The sequence below is a fragment of the Calypte anna genome, chromosome 10, assembly GCF_003957555.1.
Source record: "Calypte anna isolate BGI_N300 chromosome 10, bCalAnn1_v1.p, whole genome shotgun sequence".
In the NCBI taxonomy this organism is placed as follows: domain Eukaryota; kingdom Metazoa; phylum Chordata; class Aves; order Apodiformes; family Trochilidae; genus Calypte; species Calypte anna.
In genome coordinates this window covers 9711770-9728802 of record NC_044256.1, presented here as the reverse complement: position 1 = coordinate 9728802, position 17033 = coordinate 9711770, and the positions used below count along the sequence as shown (strand labels likewise).

Genomic DNA, 17033 nt, shown 5'->3' with positions numbered 1-17033 from the left:
GTAGACTGTCCTAATGTAAAGGACTATGATTAGGAGGTCCCTCAGTTCCCTCCCCTAGGCTGATGTTATCTGCCTTACTATAAATTTAATTAGCTGTTGTAAAATTGCAGCATCTGCACTTTCTAAAAAAACAAAGCTATCAAACCACAAAAAGCAAGTTTGTCTGCCAGCACCAGTATTTATGAAGTTTTTGAGTATTCACATTCCAAAAAGATTTTTTAATGTTGGCAGCTAGGAGATATAAATATTCTTAGACATACATAAAAATCATAGCTTAGAACACAATTATTGTTTCTAATTCCATGCATATAGCTGTGGAGAATAATTTATAAGCCCTGACCATCCAAACCACTAGAGGCAAGGAAGGAATATGTTACTGGCCACAAATATGTTGAAACCCTTTTATTTTTTGTTGCAGACAGTGAGCTACTTTGAGGGCTTGGCTAAAGCCTCAGTGCACTACACATTTCTGTTCAGTGCAGTGGGTAAAGGTTGTGCCTTATCATGGTTAAAAAGAAAAGTATTTTTCAAAATTCATGCTCTTAGTAGAGATGAAGTCATACACAAACCTTGAGCTGGCTTTCACTCTGCTCCCTTTTACTCTGAACCTTTTTTAACTAATTTCCTGAGAGACCTTGGATATGCCTGAATAACACTGCAGCCTTCCTAGAGAGTCAGGAATTGAAAACTACTGGTAAAATTCATATGGAGAATTTACTCTGTCTTAGATGAAAGGATGGAAAGTAAATAATAAACAGCAAAGCTTTTTTTTTTTTTTTTTTTTTTTTTCACTTGTGGCAACATCCTGCCAAGCTGGGAGCCAGAGAGAGACTTACACCCTGTCCTCAGGGGTTAAAAATCGCACTACTCCATCTAAACTTAGCTGTATTCTTCACTTTATACTTGTTTTATCTTGCTTCTTCAATAATAGTGCTGCTTTGCCACACTGATGGGCAACTTCTGATATGTTTCCCTCTTACTGATGCATTTTACTTGGCTAGGGAAAGGTATTGCTTTTGGACCAAAGAATAAAGTGCTGTGATGGTGGTTTTCTGGGTCTTAAGTCTGTGATTGGAGTGTAGTTTAGCTGACTCACATAGCTGAAATTTTTACTTACTACAACAAAAATAATCTGAAATCTATGTGGATTAATAATGCATGCAGTTGCCTGTTATGAGATAGATGGCATCTTGCACGGGGCCCCACTGAAGAGGCTTCCAGAGCAGTCTCAATCCTGAGGAAAACGAAGTGACAATTTTGTGTCTGATTTTTCCACCTCCCCTTTAGTAGAGAAGGATGGAAATGCAATTCCTTGGTAAAGAGAGCTGCTGTTCTTAGGGCTTTACAAGATCAAAACACTTTTTGAGTATTGCTTCCCTGGGAAGAAACGTTCTACTTTTTTTTTTTCTCAGAAAGCAAAATTTAGCCCTTCAGATATCCCAGAGCATGGAGGTGATGAGCTCTGGATCAAGTCTTGGCAGCTCTCAAGAAAACTTGGAATTCACACATACCCATTTCTCCCCTTATCCATCCTCCTCTTGGTTCCTGAGCTAAGATCTGATTCACCAAGGGTCTGTTTATTTAGAGCAGACATTTCTGGATTCGTTTTTAGTAACTTCAGCAGTTTCTGATGGAGAATTTCCTGAAGGATTAAGCTTTCCCATCTACCTAAGGACCCCTGTAACAGGCAATGTGTCAACACCCTGCCACAGGACTCAGGTGGAGGGAGTGGATCAGGGAGAGCAGCTTGGGCAGGGGCACAGCCACACAGCCTTTGCCTCCCTGTGACCACATCTTGATGTCACTCTGCCAGGGCTTCTGCCACATTTGTGTCCCATGTTTACAAATTATTCTTCATTTGCATTTAAATGTAAGTAGTTGGGGTGAGATGGCCTGGCATGTGCTGTGGCCACCTCTTGGCTACAGCTCCCTCTTTTCTGTCTACTGCCTAGACTGAAGTGGAATGAAAATATCTGTTTCTTGGGTCCTTAAATGTTTCTGTCCTTTCAAGCCCCTCTGCAGAGCCAGATAAGAAAACAAAGCTCCTTAGGCACAATTTACTTGCATAGTAGTCTTGTCATTATAGATAATGAATTTTAAAATTTACTATAAGAAGCTCCCACTCATGATTAATTAGATCAGTTAAGGTAAGGCCCAGTAACATTAAACTAAATTAGAGCAACATACTTAACTCATAGGTGTACATGTCCCTAAAGATGGCCCAAAACAAATCTGCTTACTTACTTCTCACAGTTCCTTTTCCATCCTTACTGCGGGCTCCTCCTTCATCAAATTTTGGATTGTTGACCATATTGTGCACTCCAAGGACAGCTAAAATGTGTAGATATCAGCAACAGGAAACAATGTTAATGGCAGGAACAACCACTGCAGAAAACCAGCTGCTACAAATTCATCTGGTTCCCCAAACAAAGCCCCCTTATTATAATGTTATCTCTGAGTCAAGCTTGCTTATAGGGAGAGTTTTTAGGGTTTAAATACTGGGGATACAGACATTTTTAATGTAAGTTTTTGAACAAATGAATCAATTTATTATGCATATGGCAGAAATGCCAGCTGGAAGGAAGCACTGCAGGTCACCTTGCCCAGCCTTGCCTGCAAGCAGGAGTGCTGCCAACATTAACCAGGTCAGCCAGGGCTTTGCCTGCCTAGATCCTGAAAACATCCAGGGATGGAAATCCCACAGTCTCTTTGGGTGACTTGTTTCAGTGCTGCCCTTCTAATGATTCTCCCTCCCAGTATACCACCTGACCCTCTTATTGCTCCTTATTGTGTCTGGTATTATCCGAGAAGATTTTGACTTTGTGTGGTGGTGGCTTAATAAATCAGTATTCACAATGGAGTTGCTTATAGAAGCATGTGGATGCTGATGTGCTTGGAAAGAAAAAATGTATTACAGGACTTTAAAGAGTCCTTTAATAGTCCTTTAAATAGTAAGGATAAAAACTATTAGGAGAGAAATTACAAAAGAAACCAAAACTCTGTAAAAGATGCTGCAGAAAAAGTTCTTTTGTGCAACTAAACTCCTGCAGTGTCAGAGAAAAAATTGTGCTGTGTTTGCTGATACTTCCATAAGTTACCTACTTGGACTTTTTTTTGTAGGATAATGCATGAAATAAAAGTTAATGTAGATTTTTACTTTTATCATCAAGTTTTTCTTATGGAAAAAACTCATTATTCTGTAAGCAGATGACTCTCTAGCTGCTGTTACAGACAATTTTCAGAGCTCTCAAACAGCAGGCATGCTACTTGCTGTTACTTGTTAGACTTTGTTACCTACAAATTCTGCCATAAATGGCTGGACACTGGCCAGACCTAAGCAAAACTTGGAACTTCATTCCATGAACTTCCTGAGAAGTGCTGGCTGCAGTATAATCCCATGAATCCTGTAATACTCCACATTTCACTCAGAGCAAAGACTCTGCACCCAGAAATGTTTAGTGTAGCCATGAAGTACAGGAGATAATCTGTATATCCTTCAATATAGTAGCTACGGGAGTTTTGAGTTTAAAGTTGATCTCACCCAGGTTCAGATTACTCCAATATGCTGAAATACTTCGTCTAGATTTTCTTAATGAGAAACAAAAACTTGTATTTGAGTTCAAATTCCCCCAACAACATTTTTACATAGAGTAGAGGCACAAATAGATAGACCACAGACCTCAAAGCCTACGGAAAGGATAGGATCCACACTGAACTAGGTGGAAAAGGCAGATGTCAGTGTTTCCATAGGGAGGTCTCAACACTGGGTTTGTGTTGAGTACAGTCTTAGGATGACCCATGGACATTTATCTCACCAGCCCTGGATGGTTTGCTTCTTCTAAAATTAGTAATTCAGATGATGATCTTTTAGTAGCATAAACATGGGACATATTGATGATAGAAACTGCTTGAAAATCACAGGCAGCTCAAGCACAAAAGATCTGTCCTTTGATTTACTGTAGGTTCAAATGTTATTTATGCAAGTGGATATACTCCAATATTATTTCTTTTGTGCACACACTAGATCAAAGGAAAAGAATTAAAAGTGGATGAGAGCCAGGTTTAATCAGATGGTTACCAATTTTCTGATTCAAGTGGTTAGATTCTAGGTTTCCTAGTGGATGCAGGATTGATTGCATCCTCTCAGCAGTCCATCCTGCCATTTGGGGATGTCAGAGTTGAGAGGAAGCAGCTATTGTATGCTACAAACAATACAGATGCAGTAAGGTCAGTGGTCTCTCCACTACAGTGCTAAGAGCCCAGCCTGTAGTCTGTCTATTCTTCCTTTCCCCAAATCACTACAGTGGTTTCATCTTCTCTCCTTGCCTGCCACAACAATTTTAAAAAGATTACAAGTCTAAATTGCAGCAGCTACTGAGTCATGGTTGAAGTCTTCAATGGGAACTGTGTGGCCCACAGGTTGGCCACCTGTCTGTAGGCAGCAGGTACCTGTGAGATGATCATGAGACACTCCTGGTGGCAGGGATGGGCAGAGAGGAGCTGAATGTGTGGAGAAATCCCACCCATATATTCTCTAACCTGCAAGGTCATAGAGCTCGGTAGCTGAAGCACTGGCCAGGGCTTCTTCTAGTTCTGGATCCAGGGTCACTTTCTCTTCTGTATGGGTTTCTATGGGCTTTTCTTTAGGGATAAATATTTTTCCTAGGAGAATAAAAATGTCAGAGTGAGTAACAATTTATTGGAACAATTCCTCTGCCTCCTGGCAGGGGGGAAATAGGTCTGCAACAGTGAAACTGCTTTGAAATATATCAAATGAATGCTTTCCTTTTTTTTTTTTTTTTTTACTCCACACCTGGATCTTAAGAGCCTAAAAATAAAATGTGCAGACTTCTGCTCTGTGTTGGTGATTGTTAAGGGGGAAGTGAATTTCCTAAAATAAATTCCAAGAGTAGTCACAACTGATGGTTTTCTGAAGTCCTATACCTTAAATAGGCAGAATCAGGTCTACACAAAAAGCTTGTAGAAAAATCATGAATTCTGAAGTAGTTTAAACCATCCTAGTGTAAGAACCTTTCAGTTTACTGAATTCTGTACAAGGGTCTTGAAAGCTCAGCAAACTTCCTTTCTTCCAGTAACTCAGTTTCATTCCCAGCCTCTCCATCAGTATTTACCCTCTGTGACTCTTGATGAGCACTCACATAAATAGCCTTTTCCTGACCATTTGTGTAGGCCTGAAAAGACTGAACTGAACCCACCCACGTCTTCCCCAGGAAAGATTCCTGCCCTCTTTCTCTCTTTGTACACTACTGATACACTGGGGTTAGCAGCTGTGTGTTTCCATGTGATGTTCCCCCAGGACTGAGTTCATCGGCCCTGAAATAAGAAGACTGTAGAATAAATCCAGAAACAACACAGAGTACTCCTTTAGGCTGCTGTTAGAGTTAACTCAGTAGTGTGATGTAGCTGGAAATGCTCAGCCAAAGGCCCTTTAAATAAGGATTGGGGCAGCACTGCATCCCCAGCAGGGCTGAGGGCTCTTCTCCCACTCAGCACTGTCATGAAACAACCCTGTACAGCCAGTTCTATATTAGATGGTGCCACATGCAAGAGTTGGTGTCACAGGAATTCACAGAAATATCACAGCAATGTCCACTGAAGAGCAGTTCCCCTCATCTTGTCCCTAACAAGTACCCCTCAAGCAGGCTTAGGTTAATCCCTTGGGAACTAAGTGGTGATGACCTTTGGATGCAGGTGGCTTTGGTCCTCTGTCAACTTTAAATTATCTCTTTTGTACAGCTTTGGACACTCTACATGTCCTGTTTGAAGTATATCCTGTGGCTTTCTGAAATGTGTCCAAAATAGTTTAACTGTCTCGGTGATATTATTTTGTTATCATTCATTTCTCATATTTAATGATTAATTCTTTGCTCCTGGTTTTTCAACTCTGGCATCCTTCTGTGAATTAATTTTTCCCATAATGGTCCAAAGTATCCATTTCATGTAGATATTAACCAATTCATCTCTCTTTCATATAAGTTTGTCTAAAGCAATTTCTGTACCATCAGTTTCCATGACTGAGGTCACTGAATAACCTGAGAAAAAATTTTAATGCAAAGTTCTGACACAGAGTTTACTGACACAGGATTCAAATAATTTACCCTAGAGATATTTGTAATAAGGTTAAATGATTTGAGAAGGTTATGTAGAAAGATTAAGGAGCATCACATTATGATTTGTTTTCCATGTGAAATTTTAAGTCACTTTTTAAGAAGAGGCTTCTAGAAGATAAAAGCCTTTGTGGGCCGAAGATAAGAATAATTTTCACTTTCAGCATGCACACAGGTTGATATGAATTGGAGATGGACATCCCAACAAAACCAAGTGAAAGTCCAGGGGAAATTTGGGGTGAGAAATATTCTCTGAAGATAGATTAGTCTCTCCAGATTCCATAACAGCAGAGGTGCTAAGATTTCAGACTCTCTGTGTACTACCCTATAGCTGGATGGGTTGGATGGTGGCACTGACCAAGACTTTGAAGTGAGCTTGACTGGTAAGGATAACACGTAAGGAAAAAAAAAGATTTTTCTGGAAGCTAGAGACCAAAATTGATCAGAAAACCTGTGTAAACAATTGATCAGAAAGCCTGCTGCTTGTGAAATATTTTCCTTTCAGATCAGTGGTGGTTCCACATGAGTTTCAAGTAAGCAGCAGGCCACGTGAGATCTTGAGGCAATTCTCAGCTTTCTCTGGGTGGATGATGCTGTCTCCTACTGCTCTACACCAAAGAGCCAGGGCTATATGAAACATCTCACAGTGAGCTATTCCTCCCAGACCCAAACCCCAGGCAGCCTGTTAAATGCTGAGGGAAGTCTATACTTTCACAACTACAAGGGGACACAGGACCTCAGGTACTATGGACTGCAGTTGGTCCTTTTCTGTGGGCTGTGGATGTGAGTTGGCCTTGTATAGCAAGAGATCCAGGGGTAATGGAAACCAGGACAGGCTCATACTTTTCCTGTGCAGTTCACATACATAGGAATACAATTTTTAAGCATTTGTTTCAGGCATACGTAAGACTTGGCTGGCAGCCCAAATCTTTTAAAATGTGTATATGACTCCCAACTATAGTTTCACTTAAAGCATTCTTGGCAAGTCTTTTTGAAAAAAAATCCTATTAATGGTTACATGAAATATTTAAAGGGGCAAGGCCATGTCAAAGAGGTAATATATATCTTTAATATATGTGGTCCCTTGCTGGTGTCCAGTGGCATTTTAAAAATATGCTTTTTTTCTGCTATCTAAATAAGAACATTCTTTTGCATTATCCCACTGTGAAGAGATGCTGTAGCACAGCCAACAGAGGTTGGAAGAGCTTATGCATTTAGCACACTATTAGGAATTCATTATCTGTCCCCCAACAGCAAAACTGTGTGTCTGTGTTTAGAGATGGCTGACAAGCAGCTTTCCTTCATTATTTTAAGGACAGAGTTTAAAGTTTCAGGAGGTCCCTCCTAGTCCCACATAATGTATAAATTCATTATACAGTTCCATCATGGAATTCACTGACAAAATAAAATATGGGTTATAGATTGCCTGTTTCAGTGGTCCAGGTTTAAATTTAAAATTTATTATTTGGAAGAAGCCTTGTAAGAATTGTGACATTTTATTATTTTAAAGTGAGATTTATGAAGAAAGGCTGCTGCTCTTGGTGCTCTTTACATTCACACTGTGTTTTAGAAGGTAATTTATTATAACATTTCATAATTAATGTTGGCTGTGTTACATTTTGCCTCCAGAAAATGCTGGTATTATGTGCTAGGTCTTAATAGCAGTAGCTCATTTTCTGCCAATGGAAAACACAGTGATGACAAAAGTTACATTTCTACATAGCATATTAGAGCTACACCAGTGTGTAACCACACTAAGACAACCACATTTATGCACAAAAAGAACATAATCTTATGTTTAATTGCAAAATAAAATTCCATTCCAGTTAAAAAAAAACACAGTAAGCGTTAAAATATTTTATTTTTACATGTGCATGGAAACCCAAAATGTCTGGAAACCAAAGTGTTTTTTTTCAACATGAAATTTTAAGCATAAACCAATGCAGTTCTCCCCTTCTTTCTGTCAGACTGAGAAAAGAGCCTGTGGTAACCTAGATAACTACTGAAGTGGCTTCTTACAGCCCTGGGGACTTTCTGACTGTGAGCGGAGTGAGCAGAGATTTTCCCCAGCTCAGTGTAACACCAGACCTGTTCCTTTCACACACTGAAAAACTTCTATTCAAATTGAAATATGATATGGTTCATGTTTTATTGAAATAGGCTTGGGGAAAAAAAAAGGATTCAGTAAAAAGGGCTACAGAGTGAGAATAAAGCAAAACAAACTGTGACAAAAAGAAACACATTGGGTATTGTAGTAAAACCAGAGATGTAATTTGGCCACTTGGTTTCAGAAAGTGATGATTTTCTGCACTATGCAAATGCCCCTAGTAAAGAATGTCAAAGTAAAGCAAGGAAATGAGACCTTTCCCTACCTTCATCTCTGTGTACAATAACAGTTAACTACATGATCACATATGTACACCTATAGGAAATATATTAATTGAGCAGGGAACTACTTCATGTGTATTATCCTGAACTAAGTTTGCTTGTTTATTGTTATATAAAGACAAAAAAAAAAAAAAAAAAAAAAAAAGATTTTGAATAGCATAGTTGGTAGGATTTTACTCGTGTGTCCAATCTAAAAAACATTTTCATCTTCATTTATAGTTTATAGCATGTGGAATATCATTTCTTGTATGTCTTGTCTCTGTCTTCCTTCTTATGTCATTAGACTTTGTGAATAAATATAAATTGCCACCATTTTATTTAGTTCAGATACTTAGAATTTATTCACACCTTGTACAAACCATAACTGTATGAGCCCAAACTTGGCAAAGCACAGAGCAATGGAGAATAATCCTATTTAGACCAGCTGTAAAAATGCCCTTTTATTTCAAATCAGTTTTATTTAAGTTACTTAATTTTATAATACAAGTGCATTTTCTGTCACAACTGTAAAACAATTATGTGCTTTCTTTTCCTATAAACTGTAGCTCAGGCTAATGTACTTTCAAGAAACTATCTGGTTACACTTATTACTTTTTATTTTTTAATGAATCACTGATGACAGTGAGTGCCTGTTTATTCTCAATTCCAGAATGCTACGCTGACCTTAGAAGTGAAATAATCTTAGAAATCTGCCTTGCATAGATCACAGGCACCTGATTCACTTTTTCCATTTCGTACCATTCTTTTCTTCTGAAGTTTCCTTAAACTTCTCCGTGGAGCTCAATGAAAATGGAGCTAAATTAGCTCTCAGCAGGAGTAAATTTGTACTATGAAGAAGAAAAAAGGCCAAGTTCGAGTGTGAAGCTGAAAGCCACTAGTAATTAAAATGCAGTATTGCAATTGCTGCTGTGCTCTTTCTCTTGGATTAGTGTCTGCATATTCTATGCTTTCAAAATTATGATAACAGAATAGGAGGGTGAAGTTAAGCTTTCCAAAGTTATTAAATGTATTGTGTGTGTACACAAAGAGTGAAGTTAAATTGAAGCTGCATCTTTGACTTTGATGAGCATGCTGTGATTCTGCCACCTTAGTGATACCTTTTAAAGAATTCTTCTGAAAAGTAAACTTTCTCAAAGAAAAATAAACAACAGCCAACAAATAATCTATAGAACAGCAGGAAGCTCAGAATTTAATCAGACCCTCACATTTGTGACAGAACGTAACTATTAGGATCTCTGTAGTCCTACAGCTGCCCTCTGGATTACCACCTGAATTCACCTCCTTCAGCATCAGCATCACCAGCAGAAAGCTCTGATGTCCAATGTGGAATGGCAGCAGAGAGGGAAGAGAGTCAGGCTGTGACTTCAGGTTCTCAGGAGCATCAGAGAACCTTGAAACTGAGGCAAAGCCAGATGACACACTCCTGTTCCTCTCTTCTCCCATCCCACAGGTCCTTCTTCTCATTACCCCCATGCTTTCCCCATCCTTGCTCATCTTTGAATCCTGACCCTTCCCATTATCTCCTTTCCCTCTTTCCTCTCTTCCTTCCCTGGTGTTTTTTACAGCTCCTTTCCCCAGAGCTGCCACAACTTGTCCTTCATCCTTCACATACAGCTCCTCAAAAAACAATTTCTCTTCCTCTGTGCACTGGCCTCTCTGCTGGCTCTTTACCAGTGCTTTTTACAGAGTCCTCCCAAAGTGAGGGGAGCACTCTCAGAGCAGGAGAGATTCTCCCTGCCCTGGTTCTGCTGTGACAGTGGCCTCTCAGATGAGCTCTTTGGAAGAGCATCTCACCCAGACTGCACCCTCCAGGTCAGGGCTGCCAGGGCATTGCTGTCACATCTGCTGCCTGCACAGGCAAGCAAAAGCTCTCAGGACACGACTAACATGCACTGCAGGGGGAATATTTGGAAAAGACTGTAACAAACTGGATGTACATGAAAGTAAAATATTCTGAAGATGCCAAACTCGAGTGTATTTCCCTGGGGGTTGTAAAGGGCATACATTGCAAGATTCCCCTTCAAAGAATGGAGGCACTTGTAGCTCATAAAAAAAAAAACAGCTGGAAAAATTTACTTTAGAAGGCTAAAACAATGTATTTTCTCCTAATCTTGTTCTTGGAAACAGCTGACTCCTTTTTGCTGACACTTTCCAAAAATTCGGCCTGGGGCAGGCTCCCAGCATGGGAAATTTCAGTGTGAACTCTGTGAGTTTGGCAAAGTCATGAGCAACTAAAACAGAGTCTTACACAAGGCAGCAGTGAGAGGCACTGGCTAGAGGCATTCCTGTCAGCAACTGCTGCACTTTCAGTGCTTTAAGAGACAAAACATCAGTTCTAAAGTTAAGCCTTCAAGAACAGGAAGAAGGTGGCAAAAATTTAAGCCATTTCAGTGCTAGGAGTGAAAAGACTGCTTTTGTCAGGCTGAGAAGGGCACCATGTTTCTAAATGCTAATGGTTTTGTATGAAGTCTGTTAGAGAAACTGGAATTGGAACTCATTAGCATCTACTCTAGTCCTCTGACCTTCTGCAAATGACTGGCATTATTACCAGGGCTGTGTATTGATACTCTTGCTTGGCACAGCACAAGATGCAAGATAGATGTTCTCTGCCACAGCAACTGAAAAGAGGGTTTGCCCAAAAGTTCTCTGGCTTACTCATGCTTATTTTCTTCCTTTTCCCTTTTATCAGTTGGCTAAAAATGCTAACATTTAATCACAAGCATGTTCCCTTCCCCTTTGCTATCCAGCCACAAATAATAATAGCCCAATCCACTGGAATTTTTCCATGACTTTGAGAAGTGGATCAGATCCAAAATGAAATGGTTTGGCAAGCAGTAGAAGATGTTGTAGAAAGAAGGCATAGTGGTGAAAGGTCAAAACAGGAATAATAGCAATTAAAAATGGCATAGTCAACTTTTAACATAAAATAATATTTCTCAGCAACATAATTTTTTCCAATTATTTTTCATTAGTATCATGTAGGTAACAGAACCACTGCAACAAGGCAGAAACAAATGTTGTTAAGAGTTTATGTTTGCATCACAGTAGGACTCAGGTCTTAACCATGATCAGATGCACATACAGAGTTCAGTAGGGGAAAACATGCAACACTCACATTGCTCTTTAATATTTTGTGCCTGCACTGCCCCCTTCTTTCTCCACCTCTTCTTTTTGTTCCTGAACCTCTCATGCACTTGGAAATGTCACAGAAAAAGGCTTCACAGTGACCTGAGTCTGATAACCAGCTGCTTCAGCTCCATGTCTTGCAGGCATTGGGTCAGTCTAGGTAACTCCTCAGGTTCTATATAAGGATTTCAAGAATATCTATCCTAAGTAGAAACTAAGCAAAAAAATACATTAAATACTTCAAAACTGCCAATCACTATGGCTACAATTATCAGCCCTGCTCCCTATATGTTCCTATATGTCCACTGCTCATTAATACCAAACCCTCTGTTTGTAGGAATGGCTGATGAACTGCTGAGCAGATGATGTTCCTGAAAGCCACCAGATTGTTTGCATACCCCAGTGGTATGGACCAAAGGGAGCAAACACTTGCCACATGGACATTCAATATGAAGTACCCACCCCTGGCTTGTGGTGGAGAAGTTGTGGGGAAAAGTGGTCTGAGAAAACTGTTTGGGTGTGTGTCTATCAGGCTGCAACTGTTCTGGCCCTAATTCAGCACAAAACTTGGGTTTTTGTGGAAATTTGAGAGCAATTCCATGCAGGCCTGAAAAGTGTTTGTTTGTTTGGGGGGGTGGGCAAATTGTTTGTACAGCAATTACTGTAATATGTTAATGAGCTGAAATTAGGCAGAGGCCAAACACCCTCGTGCATCCCATTTGCTTGTTTTTGCCAAAAATTTCCAACCTCTCAAAACCACAATTACAATCAAAAAGGAGGCAGTTCCAGCTAACCCCCAACCTTCAGCTCATATTTAACACTTCCTGTGTTTTAACCACTCTGAATATCCCTGTACCTCTGGAATGTGTTTTGGCTTGTCTTGTAGCACAATGGTGGGTTTGTTCAGCACATACAGACCAGCACAGGCAACTGAATTTTGTCCTTTAACAACTTTTTGGTATTGCTTTTTGGTCAAGAGCTCTACAATACATCATTAACACAAAAAAAAAAAAAAAAAAAAAAAAGAGGCTGAGACACTAGATAAACAATAATGATGTATCACAGACTATTCTGGAAGGAGGATATTTTAAATGCCACCTTGTTTTTCACTCATCACTGAGTTTTCAAGTCAGCATCAACTTTGCATGATAAAATATAGGAACTGGGAGAAATGCCACTTAACATTTGGTAGGAACATCCCACTTCCTAAATTTAAAAAAAAATGCTTTCTCAGTGGCAGAAAAATATCAAAGTACAAAACAGTCACAAAAGCTTAAACAATACTTGACATAGTCTAATCCTACTGACACAAAAATATTTGCAGGTGGTAAATAGTGAGTGCCAAATGGTACACTGACCTCAACACCTTGTTTCTAATTATACACAACCAGATGCATCTTGAAGCTTTCCCATAACTTAATTTTAAAGTAGTAGAATTAGTGTAAAATTAATTGGGGAATATTTACAGTATGGATACATTATAGTGTCACTATAATTTAAAGAAATCAGTTAACAGTCACCTCTATAATAGAATGGTATAAATATTTACCAATCTGTAAATACACCTTAGAGACCATCAATATGCAAAAGGTGGAGACTAAGCTTTTCCTCAAAAGATACTCTTCAGTTTCTTTTAGGTTAGAAATGTAAATTATTTATCCTGAATTTATTACTAAGCTTTGGAAGGATACAAATTCTTTTTCTATCTAAAGTGACTTTAAAACTGGCATGTGATATCATATCTTAGAAATGTCTTGGCAGAATTGCTTTATTTCCTTGCACAGAAAATATCCTAAATGAAAACCAAGCCATTAATATTTTAATACAACCATTCTCTTCTTGTCTCTTCAATCAGGTTTGTCAAAATAAGTAGTGCCATACTTAAAAGCACAAATCATAAGATTCAGAGCCAGCCACATGTGGCCTTTGTGTGACATTCACCATGTTTCCCCAGATTCACCCAATTAGCAGAATGATAACATAATTAGTAGGAAGCTTTCACTACATTTGGAAATGGAGCTGTCAGTTATAAGTTTTGTAAGGCTCAGACTCTGCATGAAGTCTTTGCAGTGTGGAGCAAGGGGGAAGAAGAACAAGAAAAGGAGACAAAGAAGCCCAATGAAGCCCAATGCTTGATGTCTCATAGAACACCTCCTATCAAAGTAAGTGGGGGCAGCAGGAGAGAGGTTCAAGTACCAATAGGGGATCAGACTCAAAATAAACAGATTATTCCTTAAAGCCAGTTTCCCTTAAAGCAGCACAAAAATTACACTGTGCTATTCATCCAGTTCTCAGTTGTGAAGGTACTGGGCCTCATCATGTTTACAGAGCTTGGATTTATTCAATTATTTCAAATATTAACAAAGAAACAAAGGGTATTTTCATAGTATTTGGCCTTTGACTTCAAAGAAAGTTTACTAAAATTCTTTGTGTTTAGGCCATAACTGCAAAATGACTGCAGACATCATATGTGGTGGTTTTCATTTAACTTAATTTGCTAAAACATATACTGAAGACTTTGTCAGGAACTGGTGTTGTACAAGGAACTGGGAATTAAGGGAATAATTCCCTTAGTCAAAAATGCCATCATAACCTCATCATTGTGATAATCCTTAAAAACTGTAGTTTTGAAGTAAAAGACCACAGTGAATCAAATACCAACCCAAGAACAGCTTTAAATGCTCTCATGGCTGAATTCACTCTGTGCTGAGGGAAAAGTAACACGTGTGGCTATCCATGTTTGCAAAGCTGTGGCATTTCCACACCAGAGAAACCAGGAACTAATAAGCAGCACTAACAAGCACCTTAAAGGCATCTGGAAGCAAATGTAGGACTCACACTGGTTTAGCCTCCTCAAAAGAAAACTGAAACACAATAAACAGGCCAGTGCATACAGCAAGACTGCCAGGGGCAAAGCAGGGATTAGTTCTGTACAGATCAAGTGCCAGTCCTGTGGGGATGTGCAGTTCCACACACTGCTGGCTTCTTCTGTGCTTATGTTTCAGGCATGTTGGGAGATCTCAGGCATTACCACAGCACAAAACACAAAGTCTTAGACTGAAGTCAGTAAACATCAGTAAGATGAGAGCTGAGGGAAGGGATCAGTGTGAATGTGCAGAGACCTGCAAGTGGTAACTTGTACTGCTAACACACTGGTGTGTGGGAGACTGGGAAGGGGGAAAGATTGGTAGTAACTCCATAATACAATGAGCTTTTCTTTTCTGTACAGTATGTGCTTGATGACTCCTGCTATGAGCAGAATCACTGCAGTGTCACTGCACTTCAGTGGGCTCAGCATCAGCCCTGCTGGTAACACTGAGAGTTATGATGGAGGGAAAAGTAGGTTAAAGAATATGCAGCATGATAACATCAATCAGATGGAGCAGACAACTGTCTCCTTTGTCTAAAACCATTGTTTCAAAGAATGAGAACATTGTGTAATGCCAGTTACAAATCCTGGCCAGAAAATAACATTTTATATCTTTGATAATAATACATAAAGTAAAAGATGTTGCACTTGAATTTTTTGAAGTATCTGCTTTCCCTTAAGCTGGACCCATTGAAATAAGGGCAAATTCACCAGATGGTCAAAAATAGACCCAGATATAACAAGTTCCCTCTTGAATGAAGGGTAGCCTGAGGCAGGCATTGTTATTCACTGTATATAAATGAGAAAAAGGAGGTAATGGTGCTAAAGAAACATTGTCTGCTTAAAAACATGACTGTTCCTGCCCTAAGGTTATCCTACTAATGCTGAATGGTTAGAATCAGATTTTCCTGGTTTTTTCCTTTTTTTTCTGTAGCTGTAGGAAAAAGGGAAGCAGCAAAACTGTGTGCAAGAATAGCATTGCCAGATGTGCAAGTAAACACATAAATAAATGGAAAACCACTTATTTTTTGTAAGTGTATTCCCTAAGCTATTATTTACAGCAACTGCAGGCAATACTTACTTAGAAAAGCATTTATATGTTTCCTCCTAAACACATCCCCCACTTGAGTACCCTTGCACAGGCCTAATGCTGAACATGTCCCAGCAAAGTCAGGGAGGCCACCTTTGTTCATCCTTGACTGCAAACAGAGGCATTTGCTGATCTGAGAACTGCTGATTGAGCCCTTTGCTGGACTGGGGTTGGTGTGTTCCCATACCCACCCCTGGGCCTGATTAAACCTGATTAAAAGGAAGACCACTACATGGCAGATAAACCCCCCACTTATCTTCTGCTGCAACAGCTCTGGCTCCTGAGCATCACCCTGCACGGACACAGCCTCCACCTTTTCTGTCCCAGTGCATCCACACAAAGGGCAGGGCAGGGCAGGCAGGGCTGGGTGCCTGTGCCCAGGCAGTCCATTACACCACCCCACCAGACAGATGGCTGGTACCTTTCTTTTCCCCTGTAAATGGCACGAAGTCTTCTCTGTCCTTGTGCTCCAGCGCTTGCTTCTCCAGGTAGGAGAGGAGCCGCTCCCTGTCGAAAGGGCCCGTGGCAGCCTTGGTGGTTTGGTCCTTCTGCCGGAACCCCGCAGGGAGCAACGCGTTCTGGGGGAGAGGGGAGGCATGGAAAGGGGGTGAGGCAACTCCACAGAGCCTTCCAGATTTCATTTCAGCCTCGTTGGTGCCTAAGTGCAACCAGTCTTTACATGTCACTTCCCACTGACACATTGGCATTCCTTGTTGCAGCAATCACTGAACGTAACCATTCATACCAGTGCATCTTCCAGCCTGCTTGTTTGTATCACCTCCAAATATTTTCATTCAGTGTATTTACAGTCTCAGCACCAAAGAACTGAGCAAGATCAGAGCCCTTAGTTTTACATGTTATAACCACAGAGTCTGCAGCCCAGGTAAATAGAGAAGTTTTCTCTATATTTTTTTCTCTTCATTTACTCTTTTTCTCCTCATGTTTATTACTTTTCATTTCTTTCAAAAATTCCTTTCATTCTAGGGCAGGGGGCTCTTGGACTTCAGAAATGAATAGCATGCAAAGAAAGTTAAGTGGTGAATCGTGTAGGCTTCAGTTATTTAGAGTATGTAGGCAACAACCAGATGAAGCCCCACTCTTCATGGCCATGTGTGTGGCCATGTGGTTGCACCTGCATCCTGTAATATAGGAAGATGTGTAAGGCTCCCATATTTCTGCCCAGGAAATCTCAGAAAGAAATACAGGTACATGGACTTTGCAGCACACATGCAGCAAAGCCAACATGTTGAAGACACCCCAGAGCACTGCAGAAACACTTCATCAGTGGCCTGAACATGTACAGTAACTCTGATCCATGGCAAATATCCAGTGAATTCTGAGCATGTCCAATAAACTGAAATCCCTGGATGTTTTATCTGTGCCTGTGCAAGCATGCCCAGAGTGCTGTAAATTTACTGTACTTATGCAGCTT

General features: G+C 40.0%; 1 protein-coding gene across 1 annotated transcript in view; it reads right to left on the bottom strand.

Moving 5' to 3' along the window:
• The window catches only part of LOC103526895 (tropomodulin-2), a 29420-nt gene that overhangs the window by 4277 nt on the left and 8110 nt on the right, over positions 1-17033 (bottom strand). Inside the window, exons 3-5 of the mRNA XM_030456889.1 lie at positions 16023-16179; positions 4540-4662; positions 2245-2331 (exon numbers count right to left, since the gene is read on the bottom strand). Of these exons, the coding sequence (XP_030312749.1) occupies positions 2245-2331; positions 4540-4662; positions 16023-16179 (367 nt within the window). The remainder of the gene's footprint in view (positions 1-2244; positions 2332-4539; positions 4663-16022; positions 16180-17033) is intronic.